The sequence below is a fragment of the Octodon degus genome, unplaced genomic scaffold (assembly GCF_000260255.1).
Source record: "Octodon degus isolate 3935 unplaced genomic scaffold, OctDeg1.0 scaffold00082, whole genome shotgun sequence".
In the NCBI taxonomy this organism is placed as follows: Eukaryota; Metazoa; Chordata; class Mammalia; order Rodentia; family Octodontidae; genus Octodon; species Octodon degus.
Genome location: NW_004524658.1, coordinates 1,269,464 through 1,287,305, shown reverse-complemented (window position 1 = coordinate 1,287,305; position 17,842 = coordinate 1,269,464). Strand labels below are relative to the sequence as shown.

The 17,842-nt window shown below is 36.2% G+C and overlaps 1 protein-coding gene across 2 annotated transcripts in view; it reads right to left on the bottom strand.

Annotated features, from left to right (window-relative positions):
• The window catches only part of Kynu (kynureninase), a 135,718-nt gene that overhangs the window by 42,325 nt on the left and 75,551 nt on the right, over positions 1 to 17,842 (bottom strand). For both annotated transcript variants that reach the window (XM_004636634.2, XM_023721422.1), the window contains exons 9-10: positions 14,638 to 14,736; positions 13,716 to 13,789 (exon numbers count right to left, since the gene is read on the bottom strand). In XM_004636634.2, coding sequence (XP_004636691.1) covers positions 13,716 to 13,789; positions 14,638 to 14,736 — 173 coding nt within the window. The remainder of the gene's footprint in view (positions 1 to 13,715; positions 13,790 to 14,637; positions 14,737 to 17,842) is intronic.

Genomic DNA, 17,842 nt, shown 5'->3' with positions numbered 1-17,842 from the left:
GGAACTTAACAAAAAAAGGGGATACAGATGAATGTCCATTTTGTATCTGTGTATTCAAAGTGGTTAGGATAGATATATAGTTACATTATCTTAATAAATTGAGGGATTTGTTCTAATGCTGTTTGTAAATAGGATATCAAGTCTGTAACTTGTACAGCAGTTAACCCCTAGGAAGCATGTATGTAATGTGTTAATTATTGAAACTATCCTACCAGTTTGATTTTAAACTGTCTCATTGCTATTTGTTTCTCAATTAAAAAATGGAATAAAAATAAAATAATTTTAAAAATTTAAAAAAATGCTTTGTGGACACCCTTTTTCACTAATTATTTTGTCTTCAATAGACAAATAGATTTTTTACTGAAAAATATTTCCTCACTGACTAAATTCTAATAGACCCCTCAACAACTAATGGAAGTTCAGCCTGAAGAACAGGGAGGTCCAATATTCTACTCTGGAGATTTGATAGTGGTGAAATCTCTTCCCTCATCATCTTCTGAAGACCACATAAGGAAGGACCATGCACTGTGATCCTAACAACTTTGTCTGATGTCAACTTAGCAGGCTGGAACTCCTAGATACACCATGCCCAACTCAAGTTCTAGGAACCAGAGATTGTCGCTGAGTGTGAGCAGTCATCACTGCGATACTCCTGGGAACCCATTGAAGACTTAATTTTCTTATCCAAGAAAAAAATCTTCAGATAAATAATCTAAGATGTTACTCTACGCCCTTTTAATAATCACTTTACCACTTAAAGACAATGTAATTTCTTTATCATGTGGGCAGAAGGATATACAGAGTCATTACAACAAACATCTAGTAGGATATGTGGTCTCTAACCCTTGTTGAGTACATCAAGACTTTCTTGGTGGGTATTCCCATTCCAAGGATATGATTAAAATAAACTACAAAACTGTATGGGTGGGTTATGAATGAGTTGAATGGTTCATAGCTTAGCTCACTGTTGCAAGATAACTGACTGGCCTCTAAACTATACTTTTAATGGTTGTGGATGTAATAGCATTTTTTGTAACAATAGCACTAAAGCCTCCGTAAAAGCTCTAGTATGATCTCTATTAAATAAAAGTAAGGGTTCTATCCTCAGTGACAACAACCATATATATCAAAATGGCTACTTTCAGATATGGGATGATTATCTCTGATTAACCACCACTAGAATATCTTAGTAGAAAGACCCTTAATGTTAGGAACAGAAAGCTCATTCCTATTCACATTGGCCTAACTACTGAATATTTGGGATGGTCACTCTCCAAACAATGTATACACACAATAACATTACAGGTTGAATACTAGTTTTCAATAAACTGATTTAATCACACTTGAATTAGATGGGAAGGCTCTTATGACACTCATTGGTCCAGTGGAAGCGATTTGTGGCCTGGGCTACCCCTTGGATACATAGGAAGAATCAATGATGGGAAGAATCTATGACATGGGTGGTCTAGAAGTGTATTTAATAGGTATGATCATTTGGCTTCTATCTTTATCCTATCCTTAGGATTAAAGGATGGCTGGCATGCAACACCTCCAGGCCTTAACTAACTATTCTCAGTGGTCATTAAATGACACCATGGCAAATGTCTGTCTTGTCAATGAAGTAAAATTAATGAGGCAAGTCATCCAAAATCGGACAGCATTAGACATTCTAACAGCAGCCAAAGGGGGTACTTGTGTAATCAGAAAAGCAGAATGTTTCATGTATCTTCCTGATTCTTCTGCTAGTATCTCAGAATTCAAGATATTCGATGACAGGTTAATAACATAGATCAGATTCTGAAATTTCCTGGACCTTCACCTTGTCCTCTTTATGGGAAGCTATTCTTGGTTCCTCCTGGTGCAGAATCTTGTTGGCTGTATTTATGATTATGCCGTTGGTTTTATTATTTGGCTTCAGCATACTTAACTACCTCTGTAGCCTTGTCTTCCCTAGACTTCAAGCTATGCTTCTACACAACACATGAACATCTGGCACCTATCAGATCCTCTTTAGCTGGAAATAGCCAGCCTGGTCTTTTGTCCCCCTCATGTCAATTAGGGGTACTTCAGAGGAGGGAATGTTATAGACAGCTAAGTTAGGTAGAAATATTATAGGCAGTCAGAAGGGGCTGGGTTCTTGAGAGATCAGTACAGAGGACAATTGTAGATGGAGGCACATTCCCTGAAGGCCAGACTTCAAGAAAAAGAACTACTTGCACAGGTACTTCCCCTTGGTATAAACAACAGTGATTGATATTCTAAGTAGGTATCGATCACCTTGTGGTTAAGAAACAAACCTCTTTAACCTACACTTTCCAGGGAAGTCCTTTCTGCCAAAGTGTGTTTGCTATGTGACTTGTTTCCCCATAAGATCCTCATTTAATATTACCCTAGCAACTATATTTGTTGTAATTTTATTGGTTGAGCATAGTTTTGTCCCACCTCATACTCATCCTTTGATTTATCATTGGGTCAATTTTATCTAAGTGACTATATTTGTAATCTCATTGATTGGTTATAGTTTTGTCCCACATTAAGCCTGCTTTACCTCATAACTTTGCTCAAAAACCACCCTTGAGAAGTGGGGCTGGCAGGCAACCCTCTTTCTGGGCCCTCTTCTGTCCCTCTCAGACAGAAGTTTTCTTGCTCTCAATAAATTTTTCCTACTCTTAAAGACTTGGGATAATTTCTGAAGTTGAAAGAATAAAAGTTTATTTACTAAACTTAGTTTTAACTGTGATCACACCTCAAAACAAACAAGTTATTTTTATGATCACAGCTCAAATTCACCACATGGGAAAACTATCGGGAAAGTAGTACATGGCAAAAGCATGTCAAGACAAGAACACAAGAAATCCTTTAGCAATTATGAATATAAAATTTGCTTCAAATGAAGATAGGTGTAGTTTATATTTCATGGTTCCATCAATAATTTTTTTCAGGGGCTGGTGAGATGGCTCAGTGGTCTAAAGCACCTACTTAGAACAAGCTTGGCAAAGCACAGGGACCACGGTTCAATCCCCCAGCACCACATGCCAGCCAGCCCTGCCCCCTGGTGGGCTGAGCTGGCCATACACACACACACACACACACACACACACACACACACACACAATAAATAAATAAATAAATAAAATAATAATTTTTTTCAGGTGATGTGTCTACTTTTAGATTCCTTAGAGGGACACTAAGAGGACTATGAATGAAAATCAGTGTCACTCACTTTACAAGTATGGATTTGTAACAGAATTTAGAACAATTCGGGTTTTACCACTGTTTATAAATTCTACAATATTGCAGATGAGGGATAAAGGGCATTTTTATGATAATGAGGTAGGCTTAAAAATGTTAAGTCAATAACTCAGATTCCATAAAAATTCTAGTGAAGAGAATAAAAAGGAAAAGATCATCTGACAAGTACCTTTAAGAAGTGCCAGTTAAGTAATTCTTTCTTCTTTTTTATGCCTCCTTAAATTCATGGAATTTATGAAGTGAATCTCTCTTATAGGCATCAAGTTCCACTTTCAAAATAACAGAAAGTAAATTCATTGCCCTGGTTAGCATTGCATTCTATTTTACAGAACAGCTGTGTCTTTAATCTTCCTTTCCTTGCTCAAGTTATTCTGAAACAGCTCTGAGTTAGTCACTTCTTTCTCCACTGCTCCCAGGGCAAAATCATTCTGAGAATTATCCAACCTCTAATTAAAAGTTTGTCCTGGGACACATCTCCTAATTTTGTATTGTCTGTCATTTATATTACTTTTAAAACATTTAAATTATATTTCTCTATGTATCTTGTTCTGTATTTATTTCCATCAAGACCGTTACAGTGTTTATAGAAATGGGTCTGCACAAAAATGTTTAGAGGTAATATTTGTTCATGTCTCCCCAGTCAACTCAGGATCATCCTTTTTCCATGATGAAGTGACAAGCAGCTAGAAAGATATATGAGTCTGAATAAAGTAAAATATGAGCTTTACTGTATTTAATTACTGAGATATATACACACATTCATATGCAAACATGCACAGGTATATAACAGACATTGGAAGTCCTCATCTGATGAGAAATGTATTAAATAAGAAGTTCTCTTAAAATAAATTAACTTTGAACATAAAAGAGGGAGAAATAATTGAGATGTTATCTTAAAATATGTATGAAATTATTTTAATGTACAATTTTATTATTCTACTTAAATTATGATATCCTAGTTGTTAAAAACAATAAACTTGAGTATGACCCAAGTTTATCTCCCATTATATAAGAGAAATACTCCATGTTGTGTGAATATCACACAATGAAATGTGCTGCTATGAACATGGGTACACATGTATCTTTGTAATATGATGTCTTTAACACTTTCTGGAAGATACCTGAAAGGGGAATAGCTGGGTCATGTGGCCTGTCTAGCTCCAGTTTGTTGAGGAATGCTCCTTACATTTCATAATGGTTGTAGTAGCTTTCATCCTCACCAGCAGTGCAGAAGGCATACTCTCCCTACAGTCTCTCTATCTTGAGTTGTTTGTAGGAAAATGGGTGCATCTGGAGACTCTCATGTTAAGTAAAATGAGTCAGACTCACAGCCACAGCATCACAGTGTTTCTCTTATTGAGAAACCTAGAGTAAAAAATAAGGGAGAAATAAAAGCTATAGACTAGAAGTGGGGACATAGATCATTCTTTTTTAGGATTTTTTTTTTTTTTGGTTGTTGTTATTTGTTTGTTTGTTTGTTTTTTGTTTAGGGTCTCACTACACAGCCCAGACTCCTAGTGATCCTCCTTATTTCTTCTCCCTGGGGCTGGGATTACAGGCGTGTGCCACCACACCTGGAATCCATTGCTGGCTCAGAAGGCCCGGGGGGGGGGGGGCTGGCATGTCATGCAGAGGCAGGGATCAAACCCTGGCCCCTGTGCTTACTGAAGCAAATGCTTAGTCTGCTGAGCTATACCTCTGGCCCTAACAGTTCAGAACAATTTTTTATTTTTTTTTGGTGGGGGTGCTGGCTCAGGATGCCTTCAAGGCAGGTCTGTGAAAGCTTGAGAATATGGGCCTTGAACAGCAGCATACTGAGCCTGACTGCTTTGTTTGTTTGTTTTTCCAGCATAATGAAACTTATTTTTATTTATTTATTTTTAATAATTTTATTGAGAAACAAATAGTAATGAGTTTCAAAACAGGATAGTAGAACAGTTACAATAATTAATACATTGCATATTGTTGTCTTCAGAGTAGTTATTCATAGTACAAGATGTGGACATGATACCCTGTCCAAACACTGTTAGTACAAATCTTCTCATTGAATTAAGAGAAAGTAGCTGTAAGTAGCTGTATATCTATCATATTTTGTATATACACATACAAAATGGTCCTTTATTTATATCCCTTTTTTTCATTTAGCTTTGTCAGAGATGGGTATTCCATTGCTATTTAAATATTGTAGGTGCGTAAATTCAGCGAAATAATCCAAGATAGTCCAGTAGTCTTAGTGGGTTATCTGTAGGACTGCGCAGACCTGTAAAGTCATCTCTGAAATTGCTGTGCTCCAGACCTTGTTCCCTGCTCTACCTGTGTCTTCTACCTCTTTCCCTCCTCTTTGTTTTTTGTTTTCTTTTCTTTCCCATAATTTTGTTGAGAAACAAATAGCAATGAGACAGTTTCAAATCAAATTAGTAGGACAGTTTCAATAATTAACACATTACATACTGTCTTCCTAGTGATTATATGGTGTACAAGATGCAGACATGATATTCTATTTACAAACACTAATAGAACAAATCACTCTATCCGTTGAATTAAGAGAATGTAGCTGTATATCTATCTTAACCATTTGGAATACACAAATGCAAAATGGTCATTCATCTGTATACCCTTTTTTTGTTTAGTTCTGTTTTTTAAATATTATAGGTACGTGAACCCAGCAAAATATTCCAATATTAGTCCAGTAGTCCATAATAGTATTGGGTCTTCTGCTTGACTGGCAGTGTCAGAAATTGTTGACCTGAGTCCCCTATAGCTCAACATAACACCATGGCTTTACTTCTTATACTTCGTTTTTATACTCTTCTGCTGGAGGGTTAAGACCAAGATAAAGCAAGCCCTATGTAACAAGAATTGTAGCTTTTGAATCTGATAAAGTTAGTTAAATACCTTCAGGATTTATCCCGAGGCCCTGTACCTCAGTTTGTATATCCTTTGTCAGTGGCAGCCATGTGAATGAGTCATAGCCATTGCTTGACCAATTTGGTATCAGTGAAAGCCTGAGAAAATGTTTTCTCTAAATGTGACTCTCCTTTGGCACTTTCTAGATCATCGATCACTTTCCTCTTTGGCCCCATAATCTCCTTGATCAGAAAATTTCAGACACAACTGAGTTACATGATGTCACAGTACAGGTTCTCATATTTCCTGAGTCTAAATTGACCTTGGAAGGCTAGGGCCAAAATGTTGACTGTCCTTGAGGTTGGAGCAGTCACTTAAATGACTGAACTAATGGGCAGGTCTCCTCCATAGATCATTCTTAAGGGGAGGGGACAAGAGACAGAGTGAGGGGAAGAAAAGAAATCGATCAGGGATAAAAAACAGAATAGAGATGTGTTAATTCATGGACCAACTCCACACAAGGAATGCAAAGTGAAGGTTCTCCAGACATGTAATAAATTTATAAACCTAGTGTTTATTCGCGGTGTATATTTGATTAAATATTATTGTAAAATATAATCCATTCATATTATAGTTAACATTTTTATTATGACCTTGAAGATGATAATTTTACAAAGACTTTTTATAGTTATTCAGCATTTTGCTCAAATCATTGCTGTTCAAGTCATTTGCTTCTCAAGTTGCTTTTTAAATTTCCTCTACTTCAAAAAGCTCTACTCTCATTTTCCTTAATTTCATGATTCAACAGCATTCCAACTTCACTTGTGTTGTGAAAAATCTAAATATTGAAGAAAGTTTACTTTATGATCTAGTTTTCGTTGTATTATGTTGTATTTATGTTACTCTAGAATCAGGAAAACAACTTAAACTGCACTGATTTGTAAGGACAGATGGCAGTTCTGATTGGGAAAAGGTCTTTAGGTAAGAACCAATTTGATGAACAGGTAGCTTGTTAGTTAATATTTTTTAGTTAAGACAATCTTCATTACATTATATTTTGTACTGAGAGAATGGGATAATATTTGGATGATGACAAACTCTTGAAATTTGCAAGAAAGTGAAAACAAGAACTAAAAATTGAGCAAAATCATAAAGCTGAAAATAAGCAGCATCTTCAACAGGTGTGCATTGTTGAAGTCGTGATTGTGGCTAAGATATTTCTGATGAAGAGGAACAAAAGCTGAGGTTTTGAGAGAAGTAATGAAAAGGTGAAAGAGGAAATAGTGTCAAATAAAAAAAAAATTACTCCAAGGGAAGCAGAAGAAACAGAAGAGAATACCACAGAAGTTTAGTGTAAGAGGCTAATGTGAAAGACATTAAGATCTGACAATATGATGTTGTGGCCAATTAGAAGTAGTAACTAAGAAATCATCCATGTTAGGACTAAAAACCTAAATCCAAAGGCAGGGTTAGTAGAGAAATGTCTAGTAGACTAATTCTCTACATTAATGGAGAAGTTTCTCTGGAAGCCTAGCTGTGTGAGAAGCCTAGTCATAGTTTAACTGAGGACTCTGCAAAAATTCTCACTGAGAAGCTGAGTTGACACCAGTCTGTCCTACTTGCTTGCATCGGCATCTTGCCAGTTCAAGCATCCTGCCACTCACTGCCACCTGTATCCCTTGTTTCCTCAGATTTTACACAAGGAGACCTCATCCAGGCACTCAACAGGGATTTATAAATAGTCAGAAGGGATAACTAAGAAATTACAAAGAGGCTTAATTTACTGAGAACATTTGGGCAGGAGATTCAAGCAGGAAATTCCTCAAAAAACTTGAACGAGAAATTTCATTTGAACCAGATGTTACCCTACTAGATATCTTACCAAAAGAGTTAAAGGCATCAAATAACAGGATGCATGTGCATTTTTATAGCATCACAACTGACAATAGTTATATTAGAGAAGCGGCCTATATGCCTCTATCAAAAGACTAACAGATAAAGAATGTTACTTAGTACTCAACAGAGTACTATTTATCTATAGAGAAGTATTAATTTGAGTCACTTATTGTAAATTCCCTTAACACTGTAAAACCACAGTGTTAAGGGAAGTAATCACACTACAAGCTTAAATATGATTTCTCTTATATGAGAACCTCAGGATATGAACGAAGAACAAAAGAAAAGAACGATGAAAGGAAACAGAAATAGAGCTTTTGAAAATCAGAAGCAGACCAAAAGATGCAGGAAGGGTACTGAGAAGCGACGACTAGCCACGCACACACACAACTATACACCACGAAAGCAGTCATGCATGGTACAAAGTTACAAACAGATGCCATCTATGAAAACAGGAGCAGTGTGCGGGGCTGAGCTGGGCCAAATCCACCTTCCCTAGGACACACTCGCATTAAATGATCTCCTCAAATGACTTGAATATATGGGGCTTGGCTTACAATTTTTCAGTCTTTCATTCAAAGATTCTTGATGTATATTTTTATTCTTAGGATTTCCTAGGAAATGGGTTAGTGTAATTTTGTTGTTGTTGACAAATAAGAATCTCCTTTCTGAGCTCTGAAGCTTGCCGTAACAATGCGTGGAAGTCAGCCAGCCTCTTCAGCCTTTGACTTTGGCCTAAAAATTACCCGTGACCGAAAAGATGACTCGAGCCCTTGAAAAAGCCTGAAAAATACTGTTTTTCTATTTAAAATTTCAAATCAAGTAACTCTAGCTTAGGGTGGATATGCGTTGGCAAGACTTAAAATTAGAGCATTTCCATCAGAATTTTCATCAGGCTTCCTTGTGGGTCCCTCAAAGAAAACCAGAAAGAAATGAATATTTCAAGAGATCTAATATAGCATGGTATTTGGAGGTTTGTTATTCAATATGGATAGTGAGGAACAGCAGGTTTCTAGGGCATGTGATTTTACTGAACAGAGTTAAAGAGTAATACTCTCTTTAAAAAGAGAAACAAATATTTAAAAAACTGATAAGAGAAATCTTTATTGCTCATATGACCTACTTGCATTTTCAGAGAAGAATATATATGTCAAAAATGTCAAAAGAAAGCAAGAAAAGGAAGGATAGAGGCAGTTTTTCAAATCGCAGTAAATGAGGGGTTCGAGAAGAATCTTTTCATGGACTTGAGAGTTTTCAACTCTTTAAAATCAAAAGTGTAAATATTGCACCCAAAATATGGACTGGAAATGTCAACACTGTGACATTAAAACAAATTCAAGGACTTTTCTTAATTCTACATTGCTGACTGTCAAACTTGTACAATGAATAGTGATTTCTTTTACATGTCATGGCTACAATTAGCATTGTAGACTGCCCTGCAATCTTCCCTGAAGTGGTGGCAGAACTCTGAAGGAGTCATTTATTCATAAACAGTCCTCATTTTTCATAATTTTAACTGCAAACTATCCTTAGAACGTGACATTTCAATGGCAGAAGGTGACGATGGACTAGAAAATGGTTAAGTTTGAGTGGAAAAGAAAAGCTTGATACAGCAATTAACCACTAAGAAGAATATATGCAGTGTGTTAGTTATTGAAACTGTACTACTGATTTGATTAGAAACTGTCTCATTGCTCTCTGTTTATCAATAAAATTTTGAAAAAAAAAAGAAAGAAAAGCTTGAGTTATGATGTTTGATACAGCAGACTGACTCTGGCCTATAACTTATTTGTTCTTTCCATGGTCCTTTTCAAGGCTCTGGGTAGAAGCCTTAGGTTGCCAGTCTTGAATGGTAGCCAATATGTCTATTTAAACAAAAGGAGGGGTACTGAGATTTCTTGTCACGGATGCAGTTCATTGGTTGTTAGTGGAGACACCAGGTCAAGGAGTAGTTCAAACATGATACAGAAGATACTACACTGCTCATCCTGGGGCCCACCATGCGCTGGGGAGGGGGTCTCCGGGAGTCTTTATGCCTCCCCTGCTCTGGCTGTGATGAACTTGGGAGCCTACTGTCTGACCACACCCGGATCTCCCTTCACCCTCAGTTCCAGCTTTTCCCCATTATTCCTCCTTCTGAAGGGCTTTAGCAGCAAAATTAATGCATTAAAATACGTAGTGAAATGATCACAAATAAAAGTAAATAATTTAAACTTATATACCTCAAAGTAGCTGTTAAAGGGTTACCTGACCAGGAAAAGCTTATTTGGACTGAATTTATCTCAATAAGGAATTTAGCCACTAGATGTCACCCTTTTTTAAGCAATCAAATGGTTTCACTTGGTGCTGTATGAACAGTTTCACTTATTTCATTATGTTCGATATCTCCATATGCTTCTCAGCTATAATGCTGAATACCTTAACAACAACAAAAAATTCCTTCTTAGTCAAGCCTCCTTAAGAAAGTGTCAAAACATACAGGTGATGGAAGATTTGATACACTCTTAGCCAGCTGATCTGGGAGACCTTGGACCTGAAATAAAAGTTTTTAATTGACAAAAGTGTTCATCTTGGAACATCTGGAGTTTAAATGCATAAAATGACCACATTATGAATACTATTCATTATAAAATTTTCTTCCTTTTATATTCAAAGTAATTTTTGTTGAATATCATTATAATATATATAAACTAGTCTTATCTGGTGTAGTACTTTTGCTTTTTAAGCTTTGTTTTGCTTATTCTAACACTCTCCCCTCAAGTAATGTTTGATTTAGAGATTCAGGAAGAAGTAAAACATATTACAGAGCATATGTAAAGTTTTGAGAAAGCATTTATTTTCCTATCTGGGACAATAAGCATATTGTGTGAAAATAGCTTATTGTTCCTGTGCCTATCTAGTGTTTGCTATTCCTAGTTAAGGATATCAAATTATCAATGTAAATTAAATTCAATACGTGGTACCTTGCACAGAAGGGGCAGTGAAGGACAGAAAGTGACAGCAGTGGAACTGTTCAATCCAACATGGCCTTCAAAGAAGCCTTAAGAGCACAAGGAAACAAACAAGAAAATGAACAACCCAGGTCTCCTGTATGATGGCCTTCATTGGTCAATAGTGATTTCTAAAGCCAAGTAGTAAAAATGCAAAGGATAATAGTTTATGTTTTCAAAAAATGTTTCAAGTGTGGTTTTCATGTAGAGACCAAATGAATGCACGAGAATGAACTTAATTAGGGCCATGGAGGTAGTTCAGCAGCATAAGCGCCTCCCTGGCAAGCACAAGGCCCCACGTTCAATCTCCAGTACCACACAGACACACATACACACAGATACACACACACACACACACACACACACACACACACACAATGATCTTAATTAACTCATTAATAAATGGAAGTCAGTAAGACGAGCCCCAAAGAAGAAAGAATTCAAGGAATGGAGATTTATGCTGCCATTTGGTCAAAGGTATATTGAAATATACTTGGTGATAGACAAAACTGTCCTGTAGGGTCACAAGCCATAAACTTGGAGTTACGTTTCCTTCTTGAGAAAAATGAACTCCATTAGGTGAAAGTCTGAGTGGTAAATTCACAGCAAGTTAAGAGAGTACTTTGGTCTAAGTACTAATCTCCCAATTATGTTTTTAAAAGCCACCCATCGTTTTCACTTATTTTTTAAAACTTTGGAATGTCTCTCTGTCTGTCTCTTGTCCTCTCTGTCTCTCTCTGTCTCTGTCTCTCTTTCTCTACCTCTCTGTGTCTGTATCTGTGTCTCTCTCCTCTCTCTCTATGTCTGTCTGTCTGTCTCTCTCTCTCTCTCTCTCTCTCTCTCTCTCTCTCTCTCTCTCTCTCTCTCTCCATCTATATTAGAGGTACTAGAGATCTTGGGATTGAGTTCAAGGCAATTTTGACTTTTTCTTATCTGCTGAGGGTGGATTTGAAGTTAGGATTCTCCTGCCTCCCAGAGTGCTGGGATTGCAGAGGTGCACCACATTCTGGCATTGGATATGTATTTTATGCAGCCCTGCTTATACTGATCAGAAACTGCTTAAGTAGCCATATGAATAATCTCCTTTTATTGTCACAAAATTTGCTTATAATATAGCTATAAATCGATAGAATACTGAGAGATCAGGTACACTGTTGAGAGGCTTAGGCAGGAGAATCCTTGTTAGTTCAAGGACAGCGTGGGCTACATAGTGAATTCAAGCCCAGCCTGAACTGCATAGCAAGACCCTGTCTCAAGTGCAAGAAACATTGTCGAGATTGTAAACCAGCCAGAAACTGGGCTGGGACATGAAAATGACTTGACTAGTTGCCTTTTCTCAATATATATTTAAACACCAGCGAGATATTCGGGTTCCACAAAATGATGCTCACACATTCTCCAGCGGCATTAAATCTCCTTTTCAACATCCAGGGTGAGAAAAAATCTGAAGTGCAACCTCAAACTCAGTTTAGAACTTCTTTGCTGAACCTTCCTTTCTCTAGAATCTGGATTTCACAGTAACATCACTGGCCAGCCCTAAGGTTGACATAGTACACTGGATCCTCTGTTGTGATTAAATAAACGAAGAATGATGTTATTGGAGAGATTTGTTGAAAAGGAATAATTTTAGTATATGCATAATATTCTTCATATGCTTTATATCCTTCTCAAAGTTATTGGGACATAGAAAGAGATCTAATGACTGCACTGCAGTATATTTAAGGCAAATGTTTTCCTGAGCAAGTATGTCAGTAAAATTTACTCTTATTTCAAAATCCTGAATAAAATTTAGAGATGATTAAATCAACTACACAAATCACCCATGTTCCTGGGATTTATATGTACAGAACTTCAAAGAATATGTGATGCTCCAAGATCTGTTACTTGTTCACCTTTAATTCCTGCAAAGATTACACTACTCAGCCAGGAGCTGGGAGGATGCAGAAATTGAATTAATAGTATTACATTATCAACTGGGGATCTACATGATTTCTTTACCACACACCGTCCAATAAAACTATAAAATGGCTTTTTCTGGAATATGATTTCTTTTCTCTTCCACATCAGATAAAAGTAAAAGGACCACTGATGAGTTCTCTAGTAAAATAAAATTGCATAAATGTGTTGGTGTATTACATTTGCATTTACACTTGCTTTAAAACTGCAAGAGAGTTATATAAAATAAAAAAGTAATACTTTTTATGTAGTCAATCTGTTGTTCAGTGTTCGGCTTCTTCAGGTTTCATGGATTATAAAGTCTTTTAGGACAGAAGATTTTTCCTACAAGCAATCATGTAACATTTATTGCTTTATAGGTAGGTGTAATTTTAATAATAACATGCCACATTTAAGGTTCTATTAGGCACAGCTCTGGTTGTCTTTGATTTATCCATCAGGTAAGGAATCTGAAATTTTCTACAGTCTAATTTAAAAAAAAAAAAAAAATCAAGTGGCCTTTTGCATTAAAACTCCGCTACACATGATTGGAGTGACTCGTTTTTAGCATTGAAGCTTCCATTTTTTGATTAAATTTCTTGTTCAACCATTTGAACTCTTCAAAAAGCAATTATTTCTCATAAAGCATATCATTCTTAATAGAGTAGTAAAAGAATTACAATCCAATCCAGATTCCTATCAAATAGAATTTTAAGAAACTTGTGTAAATTTAACGTATTATGAATGCATGTGAACTGGTTCAGCACTAAAGAAGAATATGAAAATGGTACTCACGCGGGTTTAACTGTATTGGCATGTTTTTCGTGTATAAAGGCACCAGCAATACCTCCTGCTCCTGAATTTAAGTACTGAATTAAGAATAAATTATGTTACAAAGGTGTTTCTGTCTATATGACAAAAATAAACAATGCAATGATTTGACTTTTTGATAATAAAACTACAACTACTGACCAGTTCAAAACATGTAACTGTTTAAATCTGTATAATAAAGCAGAATCTCTCATCATTTTATTCAAAGGAAAACAAATGAGAAAATATTACTAGGCTGAAGAATGTATATCTATGATTGTTTTGGGGAAATTTTGCCCCATCTAATAGGCAGAAGTTTCACTGAGGCCTAATTGAATTAAAAACTCCTATTTTTAATTTCTCATAAAATGTTGAAATAACTTTGAATATGTATTTGAAACACATACATTATAATTGGTTTTATTTTCATCCTCTTAATCAAGTAAATTGTCTTCAAACATCAAAACTAATTTGAGTTCCAAAGAATTGTGGTTACACATGCAGAAATTTCCCAACTTAATCAAAAAACCTAAGGATCTTTTTTTTTTTTTTTTTTTTTTCTGTATTTTTAGGGAAGGGTCTACAGGGTGTTCGGGGTCTCACTATGATAGATCAGACTCCTTGTAATTCTCCTGTTTACAGCCTCCCAAGAGCTGAGATTACAGGCTCCCATCACCTTGCCCAGTCTCAATTGTGCCGGAGTGAAGCCTGGGGGGCAAGGATGGCAGGGTAGGCCTGGGGATGGAGCCCATGGTCACTTCGTCTGCTTAAACAGGCGCTTTAATCCACTGAGCTATTTGACAGGACCTGCAAATCCTTAAAATTGGCCCACATATTTAATTTTCATTTTCTTTAGATTAATATCAATGTGAAATAAAAGCATGTAAATATATTATCACATTTTTACCTTGTAGGAACACCAACAGGCAAAGTCAACTCCCCAGTCATGTAAGTGAAGTTCAACATTTCCAACTGCATGTGCTAGATCAAAGCCAACAAAACAACCCTAAGGAAGAACATGACAAATTTTTAATTCACTTAATAATTAGAAGTAGTAAGTATAAATGTCTCTAAGAAGATCTTGTCCAGATGGTGTACTGCAATGGCTCCGCTTTGATGCAACACTTCCCATTACACAATTCTCAGCTTCTAAATCCTTCCAGAAAGCTGGCAGATCAGAATAATTTTTATAATAATGAGGCACGGCCTACATTCTTCACTAGATTGACATTTGCACTGATAATGAAAAAGCAGTGATTGGTAAAATTGCTAGCAGCTTTGCAGGACATAAAGTGCGGACACCAAACTGCCAGAAGTCCCGGCTTTTGTCTGTGACATTCACTGGGAGTGGGGTGTTCTCTTGTGGATCTCTTTGTTAAGGCCATAAAAAGACCAATAATTTTTAGTAAGTAGAATCATTTCAGTTGTTGCATTTCACTATTTAAAGTGGGAAGTACATGTGAGACACCTGACCACGTGCTGAAATAAAATAGTCTCAAATTATAACATCTGAGTTTCAAACTGAACTAGCGACCTTAATTGCATGGAGAACCGTTAAAAAGAAACCGAAAAACAGCTGTAATTCACATTAGGCATGTCCCAGATATTCTTCATAGACTATCACTTTAAGGAAATAAACTTGCAATATTGGTTCCCAATGATAAAACAAAATTTTCAAAACAAACAAAAATTAGTATCTTTCCATTAGAAAGAGACACTGCCGGTGATTAGTAAGTAATAATAATAAATTTAAAACATTTTATTTTTTTCTATGTAAATATGTCAATATTTGGGAAATATACAAAATTTATAAACCAATTGGTTCCAAATGATACATGCTTGATCAAAGATCTATACACTCAATCAATGAATTTTAACTTAGTAAGTTAGAGAACTTATTGAACTAGTTTTACATTCCATGTCACAACTCTGAAGAATTTAGCACTAGTCAGGTGTTGGTGAAATGCCCGCGCATGTCCATAGCTAACCTGAAAGCCTATTGGAATGACTTCTGACTGGGTGAACCATGTGTCTGATGAATAGTGGAAAAGAGAATGCAGATCTCTGTGAGAATCTGAACAACGGCATTGAAGACAACAATGCGCAACATAGCAACTACTGTTCAACACCTGTGGTCTTATTTTGAGATTGTGTATTGTTTCTAATGTCTTATTTATTATTTTTCATTCTCTTTAAAATAAAAAAAATGAATGAAGAGATAGTTGAAAAGATCCAAGTGACTTCTATCATGTCAAATGTGAATGAGATTTCCCAAAAATTAAACAGCGCTATTTCTTCTGAGAAGTATCTATTCATTTAAATTGTTCATTCGGAGATGACCGTTTCTTTCTTTCCTTTTTTCCTTTTTTTTTTTTTTTTTTTTTTTTTTTTATTTTAGGGAAGAGCCTACCATACAGGGTATTCCAGGTCTCACTACTAGATGGGACTCGGAGTGATCCGCCTGTTTATAGACTCCCAAGAGCTGGGATTACAGGCCTGTGCCACCAGTCTCAGTCGTTGTCTCAGCATGAACCAGGGATTGAATCCCAGTCCCTGTGCCTGACTAAGCAGACACTTTAATCTGCTGAGCTATGTGACCGGCCCAGTGTTTTGATTTTTGTATATAGTTATTTGATCCATTTTGATGTTATTTTAGTGAAGGGTGAGAGACATGGATCTAAATTCATTTTTCTGTACATGGATAACTAGTCTTTCCCACATCACTTTTAAAAGAGATTATCTTTTCTCTAGTCTATGTTGTTGATCTGTTTGTCAAAATTTAGGTATCTGAGGATTCTTGGGGTTGTTTCTGCATTCACATTTCTAGTCCATTTGTCCTCATGTCTGGATTTTCGCCACCACTCTACTGTTTCATGACTGTAACTTAGGATAATTTAGAGTCTGAGACTGTCGCCCTCTTTCTTTTCCCTTGCTGCTCATTATTGTCTTGGCCAGTCTGGCTTTCTTCTGGAGTCACATAAATTTAATTTTTTTCTAGTTCCTTGTAAAATACTGATGGTATTTTGATTGGAAGCACATTAATTCTAAGTATCATATTTCCTAAAATGGTCATTTTGTCAATACTAGTTGACTGTTCTCTTCAATGACAAATAAGTCCATGAAAAAAAAATGCTCAGTATATTTGGCTATTTAAAAACCTGGGAGAGTATGTTGCAGTTAATTTTGCTCATAAAGTGTTCTCTGTCTACATACTGAGTTCAGGTACTGCCCAGCGTTTAGGATCTGATACTATTTTTAGTGATTTACTTGTCATATGGTTTCAGGTACTCTGTGCGCCTTCCTAATAGAATTTGTTCTTTCACAGAAAAGAAAACAGTTCCTGTTTTCATTAAAATCCAAGACAAACACTGGAATAATGAATAAATATTGACTATACCCAAGTAGTAACTTTATGGTTTAATTCCTTAGGGTCAAAACTATTTAATGTTCTCTAGATCAAAACATTGCTTCTTTATCTAGAAGATATAGTAACTCCTTCCACATGAAGACAATTTTTCACATGAATATGAATTTAAAAAGTAAAAAAAAAAAAAAGCTGATCTTTAAACAGGGTTGATAGATGTTTGCAAAATATTTTACCTCTGGATTTATTATGTTTACCAGCGTCCCATATAATAACTACATGTCCCAAATTTTAGATTCCTTTTAATATCTGAGGAACACATCTGTTAACCGAAGTAGTGTTTTGATGTAAGCTTTGGCAGTATCAAATTTATAATTTCTCTAACACTTCTTGAGAATAAACAACCCAACACCTCTATTACAGGTATTTTCCCTCCAGCAGAAAGATGCAAATTATGACCTGTTTGTGTAAATAAAATCATGTCGTGGTGCAAGCAGTACTGATGCCATTTTTCACAATGTTGTCCATGGTGGCTTTTGGGTCACAACCGCAGAACTAAGCAGTTACCACAGCACACGTGATTGACAGAGCCTGTGATAATTACCGCTTGGTCCATAACAGAAAAGTTGTGCAGATTCCTACTCTATTGCCATAGTTTACACAGAACAAACAATATTTTAAAATTTCAGGGCCGTGGCGGGGTGCACTTTCGAGCGGCGGTGGCGGTGGTGGCGGCGGCCCAAAGAGT